General features: G+C 37.3%; 1 protein-coding gene and 1 pseudogene across 4 annotated transcripts in view; one reads left to right on the forward strand and one right to left on the reverse strand.

Annotated features, from left to right (window-relative positions):
* Window positions 1-17083, forward strand: part of PDE3A (phosphodiesterase 3A) — a 325385-nt gene that overhangs the window by 80106 nt on the left and 228196 nt on the right. Inside the window, exon 1 of one of the 4 annotated variants that reach the window (XM_032253814.1) lies at window positions 4313-5468. The exons of the other annotated variants lie outside the window; for them this stretch is intronic. Coding sequence (XP_032109705.1) covers window positions 5448-5468 — 21 coding nt within the window. The 5' untranslated portion in view covers window positions 4313-5447. Of the gene's footprint in view, window positions 1-4312; window positions 5469-17083 lie in introns of those variants that run through there. 4 annotated transcript variants of the gene reach the window in all.
* On the reverse strand, window positions 5835-6406 carry LOC116533884 (annotated as a pseudogene).

Here is a 17083-nt window from a genome sequence, read left to right on the forward strand (position 1 = left end):
TGTCCTCTCTTATTTCCTTAAACAGTGGTTTGTTGTTCTCCTTGAAGAGGTCCTTCACATTGCTTATTAGCTGTGTGTCTAGGTATTTTATTTTCTTTGTAGCAATTGTGAATGGGAGTTCACTCATGATTTGGCTCTCTATTATTGGTACATTGGAATGCTTGTGATTTTTGCACAATGATTTTGTATCCTGAGACTTTGCTGAAGTTGCTTATCATCTTAAGGAGATTTTGTACTGAGACAACGGGTTTTCTCAACATACGTCATGTCATCTGCAAACAGAGACAGTTTGACTTCATCTCTTCCTATTTGAATATCCTTTATTTCTTTCTCTTGCCTGATTGCCCTGGCTAGAACTTTCAATACTGTGTTGAATAAAAGTGGTGAGAGAGGGCATCCTTGTCTTGTTCCGGTTTTCATAGGGAATGCTTCAGTATGATATTGGCTGTGGGTTTGTCATAAATAGCTCTTATTATTTTGAGATAAGTTCAATCAATACCTCATTTATTGAGAGTTTTTAGCATGAAGGGGTGTTGAATTTTAACAAAGGCCTTATCTGCATCTATTGAGATAATCATGTGGTTTTTGTCATTGGTTCTGTTTATGTGATGGGTTATGTGATTTGCATATGTTGAACCAGCCTTGCATCCCAGGGATGAAGCTGACTTGATCATGGTGGATAAGCTTTTCAATGTGTTGCTGCATTTGGTTTGCCAGTGTTTTATTGAGGATTTTTGCATTGAAGTTCATCAGGGATATTGGCCTGAAGTTTTCTCTCTCTCTCTCTCTCTCTCTCTCTCTCTCTGTGTGTGTGTGTGTGTGTGTGTGTGTGTGTGTGTGTGTGTGTGTGTCTGCCAGGTTTTGATATCAGGATGATGCTGACCTCATAAAATGAGTTAGTGGGGAGTCCCTATTTGTTTATTGTTTCTATGAGAAAGAATGGTACTAGCTCTTCTTTGTACCTCTGGTAGAATTTGACTGTGAGTCCATCTTGTCCTGGGCTTTTTTCGTTGGTAGGGTGTTAATTACTGCCTCAATTTGAACATGTTTTTGTTCTATTCAGGGATTCAACTTCCTCCTGGTTTAGTCTTGGGATGGTGTATGTGGCCAGGAATTTATCCATTTCTTCTAGATTTTTTAGTTTATTTGTGTAGAGGTGTTTATAATATTCTCTGATGGTACTTTGTATTTCTGTAGGAACAGTGGTGATATCCCCTTTATCATTTTTTATTGCGTGTATTTGATTCTTCTCTCTTCTTTATTAATCTGGCTAATGGTCTATTTTGCTAATCTTTTTAAAAAAACCAGCTCCTGGATTCCTTGATTTTTTCTGAAGGGTTTTGTGTGTGTGTGTGTGTGTGTGTGTGTGTGTGTCTCTATCCCCTTCACTTCCACTCTGATCTTAGTTACTTCTTGTCTTCTGCTAGCTTTTGAATTTGTTTGCTCTTGCTTCTCTAGTTCTTTAATTGTGATATTAGAGTGTCGATTTTAGATCTTTCCTGCTTTCTCATATGGGCTTTTAATGCTATAAATTTTCCTCTAAACACTGCTTTATCTGTCCCAGAGGTTCTGGTACATTGTGTCTTTGTTCTCATTAGTTTCAAAGAACTTATTTATTTCTACCTTAATTTCGTTATTTACCCAGTAGTCATTCAGGAGCAGGTTGTTCAGTTTCCATGTAGTTGTGTGGTTTTGAGTGAGTTTCTTAATCCTGAGTTCTAATTCATTTTCATTGTGGTCTGAGAGACTGTTATGATTTCCGTTCCTTTGCATTTGCTGAGGGGTGTTTTACTACCAATTATGTGGTAGATTTTACAATAAGTCCAATGTGGTGCTGAGAGGAATGTGTGGTCTGTTGATTTGGGGTGGTGAGTTCTGTAGATATCTACTAGGTCCACTCGGTCCAGAACTGAGTTCAAGTTCTAAATATGCTTATTAATTTTCTGTTTTGTTGATCTTTCTAATATTGACAGTGGGATGTTAAATTCTCCTACTATTATTGTGTGGGGGTCTAAGACTGTTTGCAAGTCTCTAAGAACTTGCTTTATGAATCTGAGTGCTCCTGTATTGGGTGCATGTATATTTAGGATACTTAGCTCTTCTTGTTGCATTGACCTTTTTACCATTATGTAATGCTTTTGTCTTTTTTGATATTTGTTGGTTTAAAGTCTGTTTCATCAGAGACTAGGATTGCAACCCCTGCTTTTTTTTTTTTTTTTGCTTTCATTTGCTCGGCAAATATTCCTCCATCTCTTTATTATGAGCCTATGTGTGTCTTTGCATGAAGATGAGTCTCATGAATACAGCACACCAATGTTTCTTGACTCCTTATCCAATTTGCCAGTCTGTGTTTTTTAATTGGGGCATTTAGCCCATTTTCATTTAAGGGTAATATTGTTATTATGAATTTGATTTAGTCATTATTATGCTACTGGTTATTTTGCCCATGAGTTGATACAGTTTCTTCATAGTGTCAATGGTCTTTACATGTTGGCATGTTTTTGCAATGGCTGGTACTGGTTTTTCCTTTCTATTTTTGGTGCTTCCTTCAGAAGCTCTTGTAAGGCAGGCCTGGTGGTGACAAAATCTCTCAGCATTTGCTTGTCTGTACAGGATTTTATTTCTCCTTTGCTTAGGAAGTTTAGTTTGACTGGATATGAAATTCTGGGTTGAAAATTCTTTTCTTTTTTTTTTTTGAGACGGAGTTTCACTCTTGTTACCCAGGCTGGAGTGCAATGGCGCGATCTCGGCTCACCGCAACCTCCGCCTCCCGGGTTCAGGCAATTCTCCTGCCCCAGCCTCCTGAGTCGCTGGGATTACAGGCACGCGCCACCATGCCCAGCTAATTTTTTTTGTATTTTTAGTAGAGACGGGGTTTCACCATGTTGACCAGGATGGTCTCGATCTCTTGACCTCGTGATCCACCCGCCTCGGCCTCCCACAGTGCTGGGATTACAGGCTTGAGCCACCGCGCCCGGCTGAAAATTCTTTTCTTTAAGGATGTTGAATATTGCCTTCCAGCTCTTCAGGCTTGTAGGTTTTCTGCAGTAAGATCCACTGTGAGTCTGATGGGCTTCCATTTGTGAGTAACTCGACCTTTCTCTCTGGCTGCCTTAGCATTTGTTCCTTCATTTCAACCTTGGTGAATCTGACCAGTAGGTGTCTTGGGCTGCTATTCTCAAGGAGTATCTTTGTGATGTTCTATGTATTTCCTGAATTTGAATGTTGGCCTGCTTTGCTGGGTTGTAGAAGTTCTCCTGAATAATATCTGGAAAAGTGTTTTCCAACTTGGTTTTCTCCCTGTCACATTGAGGTACACCAATCAAATGTAGGTTAGATCTTTTCACATAATCCCATATTTCTTGGAGGCTTTGTTCCTTTTCATTCCTTTTTCTCTAATATTCACAGTTTATTTTATTAAGTTGATCTTCAATCTATGATATCCTTTTTTCTTTCTGTTTGATTGATTCTGCTATTGATAATTGTGTATGTTTCACGACGTTCTCATGCTGTGTTTTTTAGCTCCGGGGGTCATTTATGTTCTCTAAACTGGTTATTCTATTTAGAAATTAATCTTTTTTCAAGGTTCTTAGCTTCCTAGAATTGGGTTGAACATGCTCTTTTAGCTCAAAGGAGTTTGCCATTACACCCCTTCTGAAGCCTACTTCTGTGAGTTCGTCAAACTAATTCTCCATCCACTTTTGTTCCCTTGCTCAGGAGGAGTTATGATCCTTTGGAGGAGAAAAGACATTCTGGTTTTTGGAATTTTCAGCCTTTTTGCGATAGTTTGTTCTCATCTTCATTGATTTATCTACCTTTGGTCTTCGATGTTTGTGACCTTTGAATGTAGTTTATGTATGGATATCCTTTTTATTGATGTTGATGTTATTCCTTTCTGTTTGTTAGTTTTTCTTCTAACAGTCAGGCCCCTTTGCTACCAGTCTGCTGGAGTTTGCTGGAGGTCCACTGCAGACCCTGTTTGCCTGGGTATCACCACTGGGGGCTGCACAGATTGCTGCCTGTTCCTTCCTCTGGAAGCTTCGTCCCAGAGGGGCATCTGCCAGGTGCCAGCTGGAGCTCTCCTGTATGAGGTGTCTGTCAACTTCTGCTGGGAGGTGTCTCCCAGTCAGGAGGCATGGGGGTCAGGGATCCACTTGTGGCAGTCTATCCTTTAGCAGAGCTTGAGTGCTGTGCTGGGAGATTCACTGCTCTCTTCATAGCTGGCAGGCAGGAAAGTTTAAGTCTGCTGAAGCTGCACCCATGGCCACCTTTTCCCCCAGGTGCTCTGTTCCAGGGAGATAGGAGTTTTATATAAGCCCCTGATGGGGGCTGCTGCCTTTCTTTCAGAGATGCCCTGCACAAACTGGAGTAATCAAGAGAGGCAGTGTGGCTAGAGTGGCTTTGAGGCAGTGGACTCTGCCGTGTTGGAAATTCCTGATGGCTTTGTTTACACAGTAAGCGGAAAACTGCCTACTCAAGTCTCAGTAATGGTGGACACCCTTTCCCCCACCAAGCTCGAGCATCCCAGGTGGACTTCAAACTGCTCTGCTGGCAACAAGAATTTTAAGCCAGTGGATCTTAGCTTACTGGGCTCTGTGGGGGTGGGATCCACTGAGCTAGACAACTTGATTCCCTGACTTCAACCCCCTTTCCAAGGAGTGAATGGTTCTGTCTCATTGGCCTTCCTGGCATCATTGGATATGAAGAAAACAAAACAAAAAACTCCCACAGCTAATTCGGTTTCTGCCCAAATAGCTGCCCAGTTTTGTGTTTCAAACCTAGAGCCCTGGTAGTATAACCACTTGAGGGAATCTCCTGGTATGCTAATTGCAAAGACCGTGGGAAAGGCATAGTATCTGGGCTGCAATGAATCGTTCCTTATGGCACAGTCCCTTATGGCTTCCCTTGGCTAGGGGAGGGAATTCCCCAATCCCTTGAGCTTTCCGGGTGAGGGGCTTCTGTTCACCCTCCATAGGCTGTGCTCAATGTCTAACCAGTCCCAATGATATGTGCCGGTACCTCAGTTGGAAACGCAGAAATCACCCGCCCTCTGTTGATCTCCCTGGAAGCTGCAGACCAGAGCTGTTCCTATTTGGCATCTTGACCAGGAATCTCCCTGCATTGTAAAAGAGGTTTTGTTACAAAAGATTCAGTTAATCTCTTTAAATGGAATTTATTCTGGTTTCCTACTTCCTCCATTAAAGTGCATTAATCCTTCTTAACATATGTGTTTATCACCTGATAAACAACTCGATTGCTAAGTATGTAAAAGCTACTTTATAAAGTAGCTAAAAAATTTTGTTGCATAGCACCCAATGTGATTTAGCCATTTCAACATTGTATTTTATTAACAGCACAGTCCAGTCCTAAATAGTGAAAAGATTTTCTACTCAAATTTTCCCCTGGAAAGAGAAGATTGAGATATAGAGGAATCATCTTTTCTCCTAATGATTCTGCCTTTTGATGAAGTAATAATCTGTGTTATTCCAGGTCTTTTAAATTTTAGACAAAACTTAATTCATTTTAATAGTTACTTTAGAAAATAAAATTTTATGAGGCAAAATATAGCAAAATTACAACACCACATTTTTCTTTTTCCAATCAGAGTGTTTCATTTACAAATATTGCCATTTATTTTTTATTTTTATTTTTTAGAACATTTAAATTTTTTAATCCTTTCTTTACAGATTGCCTAGATCACTTTTTGATTAAGAAAAGTGTAGAAAGTTAGTAACTGCCAAGGTGAATGCCAGGTGGTGACATGTGTCAGTTTCCACAGAGTCCTGCTTTGAGGGGTCTCTGCTCACAGTTGCCGGAACCAGTTGTGGCAGACTTTAGTCCACAGGTTGGTTTTCCCCATATTTCTCTACAAACTCTTCAGTATTCTTGAGGAATTTTTTATGGTCTTTAAAATATTCTTCAGCTAGGTCAGCCTGAAGCAGTGCTCAGGCTGGGGGTCATTCACCAGTGCCATGAGGGATTGCATTACTTGGTCAGTTTTGGTTGCTGGCTTCCAGTTTTCAGCACTAATTACTGACAGACAGACCTGCCCCTTTTCATCATTGACCTTTGGGTGACAGATCTTTATTTTAAATGTGATCTTTGGTGGTTTAAATGGGTACTCTGCTGGAAAGTTGATTTCTATTCTGAAGTCCCCCTTATCATACGGAGCATTGTCAGGATCAGTAAGCCCTTGCCAAGTCAATAAATTAGTTTCATCAACTTGGATGTTACGGAATTTTTTCATTCCACATCTGCGGATTTATTCAATTTCCTTCATCAGCCTCCTGCTGGCTGCCATCTTGGATTTGGTGTTGCTCCTTTCCCAGAATGCATCATGGCCTAACATTGCCATTTATTGTGGTTTATTTTGTTGAGCTTGATGCTTTGCATTAGTTTGTTACTTAACAATTATCTATTGAGTGCTTACTACACTTGTCTAGTTTCCAAAAATTTTAAGGTTTATGCTAAACACTGAGGACACAGTAGTGAATGAGACCTAGTCCCTGCCATACAGGGGCCAATAAGTCACAGATATGAATTAGTCCTTTCCCCTGACTTTTGAGATTCCAATTTCAAAGGGGTTGTCAAAGAGACAGTGCCATATTCGTGAATCTTTTAGCCAACTAGGTTAAAAATAAATTTTCACATATTTCTATTTAGTCCACTGGACACCAATATACTTTAATAATTGTGTTTAAAATAGAAAACTCCTTCAGTTTGAAGCTGTCTTTTATTTGAGAACAGTGAAAAACAGATTCATGGATTATTATAAAAGATGAACAAGTTTGATGCCTGAAATGGACATAGCTCCTTTACATGTTATTTTAACATTTGAGAGAATGCTCTTCAAATGCAGAATTGGCTACAGGTGTTAGAAGGAGTAGTTCAAATAGTCTTCAACCAAGAGTCATCTAGAATTTGGCTGCATCCTGGTATATCAAAGATGCTGTCTGGGAATGTGCTTATATTTTGATGAGTAATGTGTTTTTATAACAAGTGAAGATACATGTCAGAATGTTGAGCTGGTCAGGTCTCAGTATGGGATTTGAAGAATAGCATACCAGTCAGTGGGCACTAAACAAAAATTGGGTTTACTTGGGTACATGAGAACTCTTTTAGCCAACTAGGTAAAAATAAATTTTCACATATTTCTATTGAGCCCACTGGAGACCAATATACTTTAATAATTGTGTTTAAAATAGAAAACTGCTTCAGTTTGAAGCTGTCTTTTATTTGAGAAAAGTGAAAAACAGATTCATGGAATATTATAAAAAATAAATAAGTTTGATGCCTAAAATGGACAATGCTCTTTTACATGTTATTTTAACATGTAACGTATTTTTACCTAGTTGGCCTTCTGACTTGGTCCGAGAACTTGTTCAAGTTTCTAACTCCAGCTGAATCACAGTGTGAAGGCGAACAAGTAAAAAAGCTTAGTTGCTGCAGAAAGCTGCTTGCAGTTTCAGTTTTACAAAGTTCACTGTTTAAATCTAGTAGTTACCTTTTAATCCCTTCAGGTATGTCAGCAAATTTCTAGTATTTGGAAATATGCCTTGGTCACTTGCAAAAGGATGTGGAAGATACGAATCATAGTAAAATGTCAGGTATTTAGGAATCTGGTTCAAACTTCCAAATAAGGATTGTTTCAGACCTCAGTGTATTAACAGTTTTCCTAAATATTCAGTGGTCTTTTTTTTTTTTTTTTTTTTTTGAGATGCAGTCTTGCTCTGTCTCCCAGGCTGGAGTGCAGTGGCACCATCTCAGCTCACTGCAAACTCTGCCTCCCAGGTTCAAGTGATTCTCCTGCCTCAGCCTCCCAAGTAGCTGGGATTACAGGTGTGTGCCACCACGCCTGGCTAATGTTTGTATTTTCGGTAGACGTAAGATTTTGCCATGTTGGCCAGGCTGGTCTTAAACTCCTGGCCTCAAGTGATCCGCCCACCTTGGCCTCCCAGGTCTCAAGTGATCGTCCTGCCTTGGCCTCCCAAAGTGCTGGGATTACAGGCTTGAGCAAGTGCACTCAGCCTCATTCACTTATAGTTTTTAATTTTTTTATGGGAGAAAGGACCAGTGACCTTTTTGAATGTGAGAGGGATCCCAAAGCAAAAGGCAATTTATTTCCTTTCTTTTAATTCTGTCACATTACATGGCACCCCAGTATCTAGAAGAATTTTCTCTTATGTGAGATAAATGTGTTGGACTTCCTTTGGAAAGAGTCAGGTTTTATATTCATTTAGAAATATTTGTGCCTCTAATGTGGTTGCAATTGTACATGACACACAGTTGTTTATTTAACTACGTTTCACCCTTTTGTCTTGTGCGGGATGCTCACACTTAACTGCATTTCTCTTTGTTGAATAGTTTAGCCCTGACTCACTATCTTCATCTGGTCAATCTGCCTTGTTTTTGTACCTGAACGATATCTCTTATCACCTGACCAAAATGCCCTGGCTCCATAGGTCCCAGCTTAGAAGTTGCTTCATGGAATGCTTCCCTGAACAAGGCTTTCCATATTCCCAAAGGGAGTACTTAATCCCAGTAAAATATTAGTGCTCCTGAATCATGGTATTCCTTTGCATGCATCAGACTAGTTCTCATTGTGGTTCATATAGTCTGACTTGTGCAGATACAAGATTAGTATCTTTCTTGTTCACTGTTCTTGTTCTAAGTGCCTGATTTAGCACGTGGGTCATAGCAATCATACCTAATGAGTGTAATTGAAACAAAATATTTTTTTTAGAATTTGGAAGTCATTTGTCTTCATGTGTATTTTTCTCCCTTTTCTGGTCATCAGCATTAGAACTGAAGTCATCTTCAATATCGATCTCTCCCTCATCCATTCATTAAGTCATTCACGAAATTTTGATCGTTTTCCTTTGCGTTGTGTCTCTAAATGGTCATCCTCTTCTCCTTTTTCAGATTAAGATTCTTGTTTTCTTTACCTGTTGGTAAAACAGGTTTGGGAAATGCTAGTTAAGCAGTTAATGATTTAGTTATCACAGGACTCGACAAAACCTCTAATGAAAGAAAGAACATTGTACATTTTGACAGAAGGAATGCAGGATATAACATTTGCTATATTTGTTTGATCAGAGAAGCTTTTTTCCGTCTCAGGGAATCTTATGTGGTTAATGATCTGCAAAACCCACCTGGGGAAATGTTGGCAGAATTGTGCAGCAGTCACCCTCTCATCATGGGCTGCAGTTCATTTGACTTTAACTTAACGATAGACATCAGCTATAGACAGAAAACACATGGAAGAGAAGCATGCCAGCCCCCTGACACTGAATGACTTTTGACCCTTGCACTCTTTTGATAGCTCAGACCATGTTACCTTGGTTAGGTGAAGGGGCCCCAGGTAGGGAATTATGCACCTTATTCACCTGCTAAAGACACTGCTAATTCTTCTCGCAGTACTTCCTCGATGCTGTCTTGGTAAGATTTAAAATGTTTTTAGCCTCTGTCTTTAGGTACCTTCAGAAAGAATGCCATGGTGCTCTTAATGTCTGCCTATAGCACTGTTTTGAATCTGCAGGTGCAAGGGATTTAAAAGCCAATCACGGTGAAATCGGGTTTTTATTTACCAGATTTATGATTACTGGTTTTAGATGACAAACTTGATCATGTAGAAGTCGTTTGCTGAGGTACCGGTATATAGATGGCAAAAACAATGGAAAGAGAGAGCCATGATTTGCCAAGAATACCTAAGAACTAAGTAAAATAGAAAGTTCAATTTTTGATTAAAGGAGCCAGAGACGAAAAGCCTGTAAAATGTTAGATACTTTTTTGTCCCTGTTTTGAATATAATTAGGGATAATGTTTGGGAAATCAGGTTGTTGACACATTGATAATCCCATTGGATTTTTCCAGTTGCTCAGATTTTGGAGTCCTCCTTCCTTAGCTCTGTTTCTCTTACAACTCACATTTGATCTATCTTATTCCACCTGACTTCAAAATATCTAGAGTCTCACCATCTAACTATCTACACAGTTACCATCATCTGTTGCCCGAATTATCTGTTGCCTGCTTCCCCTCTTGCCTCCGTCTAGTTTACTCATCACACAGCAGCAGGACTAAGCCTTTGAAAGGTGAAGCACACCATGTCTTCTCTGCAGTCTTGCAATTGCATCACCTCTCATTCAGAATAAAATTTGACATTCTTCACCCAGGAAATGAGCTCAGCCATCATTTGTCTCCCTGTGATATCTCTGACCTCATGTTTTAACACTTTCCCCATTACTCACTCTAGTCACATCAGCTCCTGGCTCTTGCTTGAACCTGCTAAGCATATCTTTTTTTTTTTTTTTTGAGTCGGAGTTTCGCTCGTTACCCAGGCTGGAGCGCAATGGCGCGATCTTGGCTCACCGCAACCTCCGCCTCCTGGGTTCAGGCAATTCTCCTGCCTCAGCCTCCTGAGTAGCATATCTTTACCTTGGATTTTTGACGCTTGCTGTTTCCTCTGCCTGGAATGTACTTTTTTCAGTGTACACATAGATTATTTTTTTATTTCCTTGCCTATGCTCCAATTTTCTTCATGAATAGTCTTCCCGTATTACTTTATTTAAAACAATTCATACACACTTTTCCTCACCACTCTATCTTTACCTAACTGTATTTTTCTGCATTGTTTGTATTACCGGCTGACATCTTATTTTCTTACTGGCTGCCTTCTTTAACTCAAACGTAAGCTCAATAAGAGCAGGGCTTTGTTTGCTTGCTTGCTTATTTATTTATTAATTTTTAAGTTCAGGGGTACACGTGCAGATTTGATATGTAAGTAAACTCAGGTCACAAGGGTTTGTTATACAGATTATTTAGTCACTTAGGTATTGAGCCTTGTACCCATTATTTATTTTTCCTGTTCCTCTCCTTTCCCCCACTCTTCACCCTCCAATAGACCCCAGTGTGTGGTGTTCCCCTATATGTGTCCATGTGTTCTCATCATTTAGCTCCCACTTATAAGTGAGAACATGTGGTATTTGGTTTTCTGTTCCTATGTTAGTTCGCTAAAGATAATGGCCTCCATATCCATCCATTTTCCTGCACAGGACACGGTCTCATTTTTTTATGACTGCATAGTATTCCACGGTGTATATGTACCACATTTTCTTTATCCATTCTACTGTTGATGTGCATTTAGGTTGATTCCATATCTTTGCTATTGTGAATAGTGTTGCAGTGACCAACATGTGCATGTTTCTTTATGACAGAACAATTTATATTCCTTTGGGTATATACCCAGTAATGGGATTTCTGGGTTGAATGGTAGTTCTGTTTTCAGCTCTTTGAGGAATCACACTGCTTTCTACAGTGGCTGAACTAATTTACAGAATGGGAGAACTAACAGTGTATAAACGTTTCTTTTTCTCCACAGCCTCACCAGCATCTGTTGCTTTTTGACTTTTTCATAATAGTCATTCTGATTAGTATGAGATGGTATCTCACTGTTTTGATTTTCATCTCTCTAATGATCAGTCATGTAGAGCTTTTTTTTCATATGCTTGTTGGCCCCATGTGTGTCTTCTTTTGAAAGTGTTTGTTCATGTCCTTTGCCCACTTTTTAATGGGGTTGTTTGCTTTTTTCTTGTGAATTCAAGTTCCTTACAGATGCTGGATATTAGACCTTTCTCTGATGCATAGCTTGCAAAAATGTTCTCCCATTTTGTAGATTGTCTGTTTACTCTGTTGATAGCTTTTCTGTGCAGAGCTCTTTAATTAGATTTCATTGGTTTTATCTTACTCATTGCTAAATAATAGTGCTTGTAACAGGATTCTGGCATGTTGTAGGCATGCACCAGATGCTTGCAAAATAAATTAGGATTAAAGAATGTGTGAGCAAGCCCTCTTGTTTGTTATGGAATTCAGTATTTATTAAGAAATGGTAGGCTACTTTTCAACAAATCCCTGTCATGTCTCTCTGTTTGTTCTAAAATTGGTAAGCTTTCTAACTATAAGCGTATAGGTAAACATCATAGTAATTGTTCCTCTCCTATTTCCCTCCTTTTCTCTTGTAGCATGATGCCAGGTGTAGCATGATGCCCAAAAACATTGAAAAGGTTGGGAAAGTTCTAAGAGGTGGATAGTAGAATAATCCATCCAGATATCTCTTCCTGGGTCTACCTGAACAGATTTTAGGGACTGTTACTGTGTGATGTATCTAAAGTTTTCCTCCATCAAAGCGTTTATCCCTGGAACATTTCTATCAATGTAACATCTTAATGATAAATTGGCATTGGACCACAACATATGGCATTTTTCCTTGGTAAAAGAAATACATGAAGAAAATCTTAAAATCTTTGGGAGCGCTAAAAATGAATGGACAGTAATATTAAATATAGCCAGGATATAAATATGTAATATTTAAATATTTATATCCAGGACATCTCGATGACCTGTAGGTTCCCTCATGAAGGGATCATCGTCTGTAGCAGCATTTCTTCAATGAGGAGAGAGAGTACATATTTTAGAACCTTTAGAGAGAATTGGAGGCATTTACTATGTTTTGCTTTAAATAAGTTTGCTGAGTGACAAGAATAAGTCATACAGCTTAACTTTGCTAAAATACCAAGCAGGTAGAATTTTAAAATGCTGAATTTTGTAATATGTTCCCTGGGAGTTAGTTTGCTTATGTAATACACTATACCACCAAAGAGATACTATACAAACAAATTTGGGGAGAATTTAATAAAATAAGTATTAGTATTTCACATTCAAACCATAAAGTTGATTTCTTAGGAAATTATATACCCCAGTACTGATGAAAATATGCATCCCTCTGAATTGCAGCATGAACCAAATCTCATATAACCTAAATCGATAGCTCCAAAGCAAAACCAACTTACAAAAACAGGCCAGCATTACAGTAATTAAAAACATGACCAACTTTGTACAATATTCTAGCTATATTAATACTGTAATAAAGAATTAACACAAAAAATTTGCTGGAAATACAATTATGTTTATGTGTGTCCATGGGTAGAGTTCCCAAGCATTGCATGGGGGTGCAACTAGTGATTCAGTTATTTCAGTTTATTAGAAGTTTAATAATCCCTTATAGCTCTCTTGTACCTTTACAAAATAGTATTTAATGACAGGTAAAAAGAATGAAAGTTATGGACTTACCCACAGGAATCAAGCAAAGGGCTTATGCTTTTGGATGAGTTTGCCAGCTGGGGACCATTCTGAGAATAACTGTTCTCTCTTAGCCTAAACATGGAGATGCTTTTTTCGAATAGCCTTAGTTTTTGCTTTCTCTTCCTTGGTTGAGGTATATTAAAGCCTCCTTCCAGGAAATCTCTTTAATCCCATTTTATACAGTCAAGGCAATCACTTCATTATCAGAAATGCATCTATTTCCAATGAAAACCAAAACCTCATAAAACAAACAAAACCTGACAATTCACATAACAAGAAAATTTCAATCAAAATCTAAGAAAAGACATTGAGTAGTGAAGAAATTCCTTTCTAATACGGAATATACAATAGGAAAAGCATTCTATTTTCTAATTCTTATCAGGGACAGTTTGCTCTTTATTCTGTTATTCTATTTGTTCTACATTATTCTAAATTTTCTATTTTTTTCATTTAGTTTTGCTTTTCATATTAACAGTGCTATACTGAGACACTAAATTTATATAGGTAGCTTAGATTTTTATAGGAATCCCAATAGTATTATACTTGTAGTATTTGGCTCATGGATAAAACAAGGTGCATATGAAGTAAAATTTCTTCATATACATGCATATAACACATATAAAAATATTTGCATATATGTAAACTTAATTCATTCGTGTTTTTATCCTTATACAAAATATTTTAACTGGAATTCTATATACACACATTTTATATATAAATTATTATATAATGTTAGTGGTTGACCCAAAATAGAATACAGATTTCCTTAAGTTTTAATGAAACTAGAATAGAAAAGGGTATAATGTCTCTATTCAAAGTAAGGGTTAATCTACTTTTGGTAGGTTGAAAGTAGAACATTTTCTTATCTGAGTTATTATATCTGTTAAAAAATAACTTGTAACATAATTAAATATGTCATAGTTGGTTTATGGCAATGCTGTAAAAATGTTTTTAAAAAGAACTTCTGAACTATGCCCTGATTAAATTAATAAACATGTCACATAGATTGCCATTTAGAAGGGTTATTTTATTTCCCTAAAACTGCTGCATTTTGAGCCTATCTTCTCAGCAAGTTTTAACAATGTTGTTTATATAGTTAGATAATGTGATTATTTTACTGATTCCTTTAGATACTAACTTTGCTAACTGGGAGATATGATAATTGACATTTTTTTCTTCAAAAATATTTCCAGATTTTTTTTCTTCCGGATTTCAGAAATTTGAATCGTTTTATATACTAGTGAATTTTCATTATTTTGTGTATGTTCATCTTCACATGGATGTATTTATTATTGATAAAGCAGCCGTCCTGTTTATTGCGAAAGTACAAAGAACAGTGCTTGGTGCCTTTTTAGCTTTGCCTCAAAGTTGTTAATATGTTTTCTGAAAGTCCCAGTATTGATTGCCTCATATGTGCCTCTACAATTCCCATCTCAATCTAGTTCGTTTGTTGCCACTATTTCCTTTGTTTTTTCAAGAATAGTCCTTTTACTTATCCTGAGTTTTATTGAGGTATATAAATATTAAACTTTCCAAAAAGATTTGTGATGAATATATAATGTGAGGCAAATCTTGTATAGGTTTAAGAGTGTGCTGGATTAAGTTTAGAAATAGCATCTGGTCAGCAGTTCTCTCTCCACCTTCTTACTAACGTGCCCTTAGAAACACAGGAAAAGATATATGCAGAAAACTGGTGACATTCAACCTACTGCCTGTCTGGGAGGAGTTTTCACTTACTATAAGCAGATAAAACTGGAAACAATCCCATTCTTGTCTTCCTATCTACTGTCAGAAAGGTAGAGCAAAACTTAGGGGCTTTCCCAGACACAGTAGGGCTTTCCCTACTGTCAGTTTTGCTCTACTTGTCTGACAGTAGGTAGGAAGACAAGCTGTCCTTCCTAAGATTCAGAAGCATAAGATTCAGAAACATAGAGCTATGCCAGTAAAAAGCAAAGACAGACATTAGAATACTGTCCATGGATATAGCCTTTGAGGCATTAGACTGTTGTCTACACTACGTTATATAGCCATTAGACTGTTGTCCACACTACATTATGTAGCCGTTAACATGGTGTTTGCTGTGGCTCACGGTGATTAAAAAATGCTTATGGTAAAACCTTAAGAAGGGAAAAAAATTTGAATTTATACAAAAAGAATATGTAAGGGTATAAAAGTATATAAATGAAAGTGCCTAGATATAAGGGTGATGGAAATATGTTAAATGTTAACAGTGCTTTCTTATGAGATGGAGAAATTATGGGTGACTTTTCCTTCACAGTTTAGTGTTTCTTTGTACTTCTAAAAATTTGTACAATACACATCTGTTATTTGTAATTTTGTATGTTGAGTATGTATCAAGTTGCATTTAAATAAAAGGAAAGCATGGGTGGAAAATATAAGACATTTTTATAAATACTTTTTAATGTCTGTAATTTCTTTAACCATCCTGGAAGATAGACTTGATATTGATATTTTACAGTTATGACTAGAATATTTGTGAAATCTTTCCAACTTCAAACCCCGTGGGCCTTCTACTATACCTTGTTACAAACAGAAAATCATCCTTATGGAAAGCAAAGACAGAAAATATATTAAATAAGTATAAAATATATAAATAAGTATATGTTATTTGTACAGAGTAAAAATTTTAAAGACATTTTTGAAGTTACTAGCATAATTTCTATCTTTTTAAATTTACATATAACTTTTAGTGTGTTTGTTACTAGTAATATATGAAGAAAAAATAATGTATAATTTGACCATCAAGAGATTGTTTTACATTGTATAGCGTGTTCTTCATATTTTAGTGTATATACCTTCATACATCTAGAATCAATGGTTTCATAGCATTAATCTGAAATATATACTTAAAAGTTTTCAATTTAGTACCATTAATGATATGAAGATAATATAGTTATGAGTTATATTGGTTTTATTGTGTATCTGCAGTGCCCAGTCAGAAAATCGGAACCTACTCTAACGTAAGCAGTAAGATATTGAATGAAAGCAATCAATTACAATAACAGAAGGACTGGAGGCACAAAAGAGAGAAAAGGCTATTATCCAAATATCAGAATGCTGTTACCACCCAGAGCTGGAGGCCAGGAAATTGTGTTTGTTGCTGAATTGCAGGAGAGGCTGGTGCTTCTGCTGTGATCTCACAACAGCATTGTGCCATTGTGGCACAGCAGCCTTCTAGGAGCCAGTACTACTAATGTCTATGAAACTACCAAGCTGGATACCATAGTTACCTACAGTGGTTCTCAGTAGCCCTCTGCTGCTGTTGCCTCAGCAAAAAAAAATAACCTATACTTCCTATCACCTTCAAATCTCTAATCATTGCCTCCCATTGGCAGAACCTGACAAGAAGCCAGCTGGCTAAGGATTAAGAAAAATGTAGTTTAGAGCCATCCTGCCTTCTGTGAATCAGAAAGATGGGGATGGAGTTGATGGCCAACAAAGACTTTTCACACATTTATTCATTAATTCATTTTAGTAATTTTCTTCTTTCATACTACTTGTTTTAATAACTAACCTTCAAGTGAATAATCAACAGTAATGGCAATTCATTGGCTGAAAGCGTACACTGTAATTTATTAAAAGCAAAATATCATTAGGAAATGAATAATTGGAGAAATAGGATGGTATCAAGAAAGATACATGTGCTTTTCTGAAGCGTCTCATACAAAGAATGCAATACAAAAAATTAAAATCCCGATAAATCAAAACTTTAAACGTATGGAATAATATGAAAGTTGTACGTGGTAATGGCAGGGTGGAATTCTAACTGATTAGTTTGAACAAAGACAATACTACTTTTTAATTATGGAAAATAAACTTAGTAGTCGTCTCAAGATTATTAGCAATTCTTCCTTAAAATGTTTGCATCTGAAAAGATGGCTTCAGCCTGATTATTTTAAAGCCTGTGTGGTTCATCAGTTTAAGT

The sequence above is a fragment of the Sapajus apella genome, unplaced genomic scaffold, assembly GCF_009761245.1.
Source record: "Sapajus apella isolate SASKATOON/1434 unplaced genomic scaffold, GSC_monkey_1.0 scaffold84, whole genome shotgun sequence".
NCBI lineage: Eukaryota > Metazoa > Chordata > Mammalia > Primates > Cebidae > Sapajus > Sapajus apella.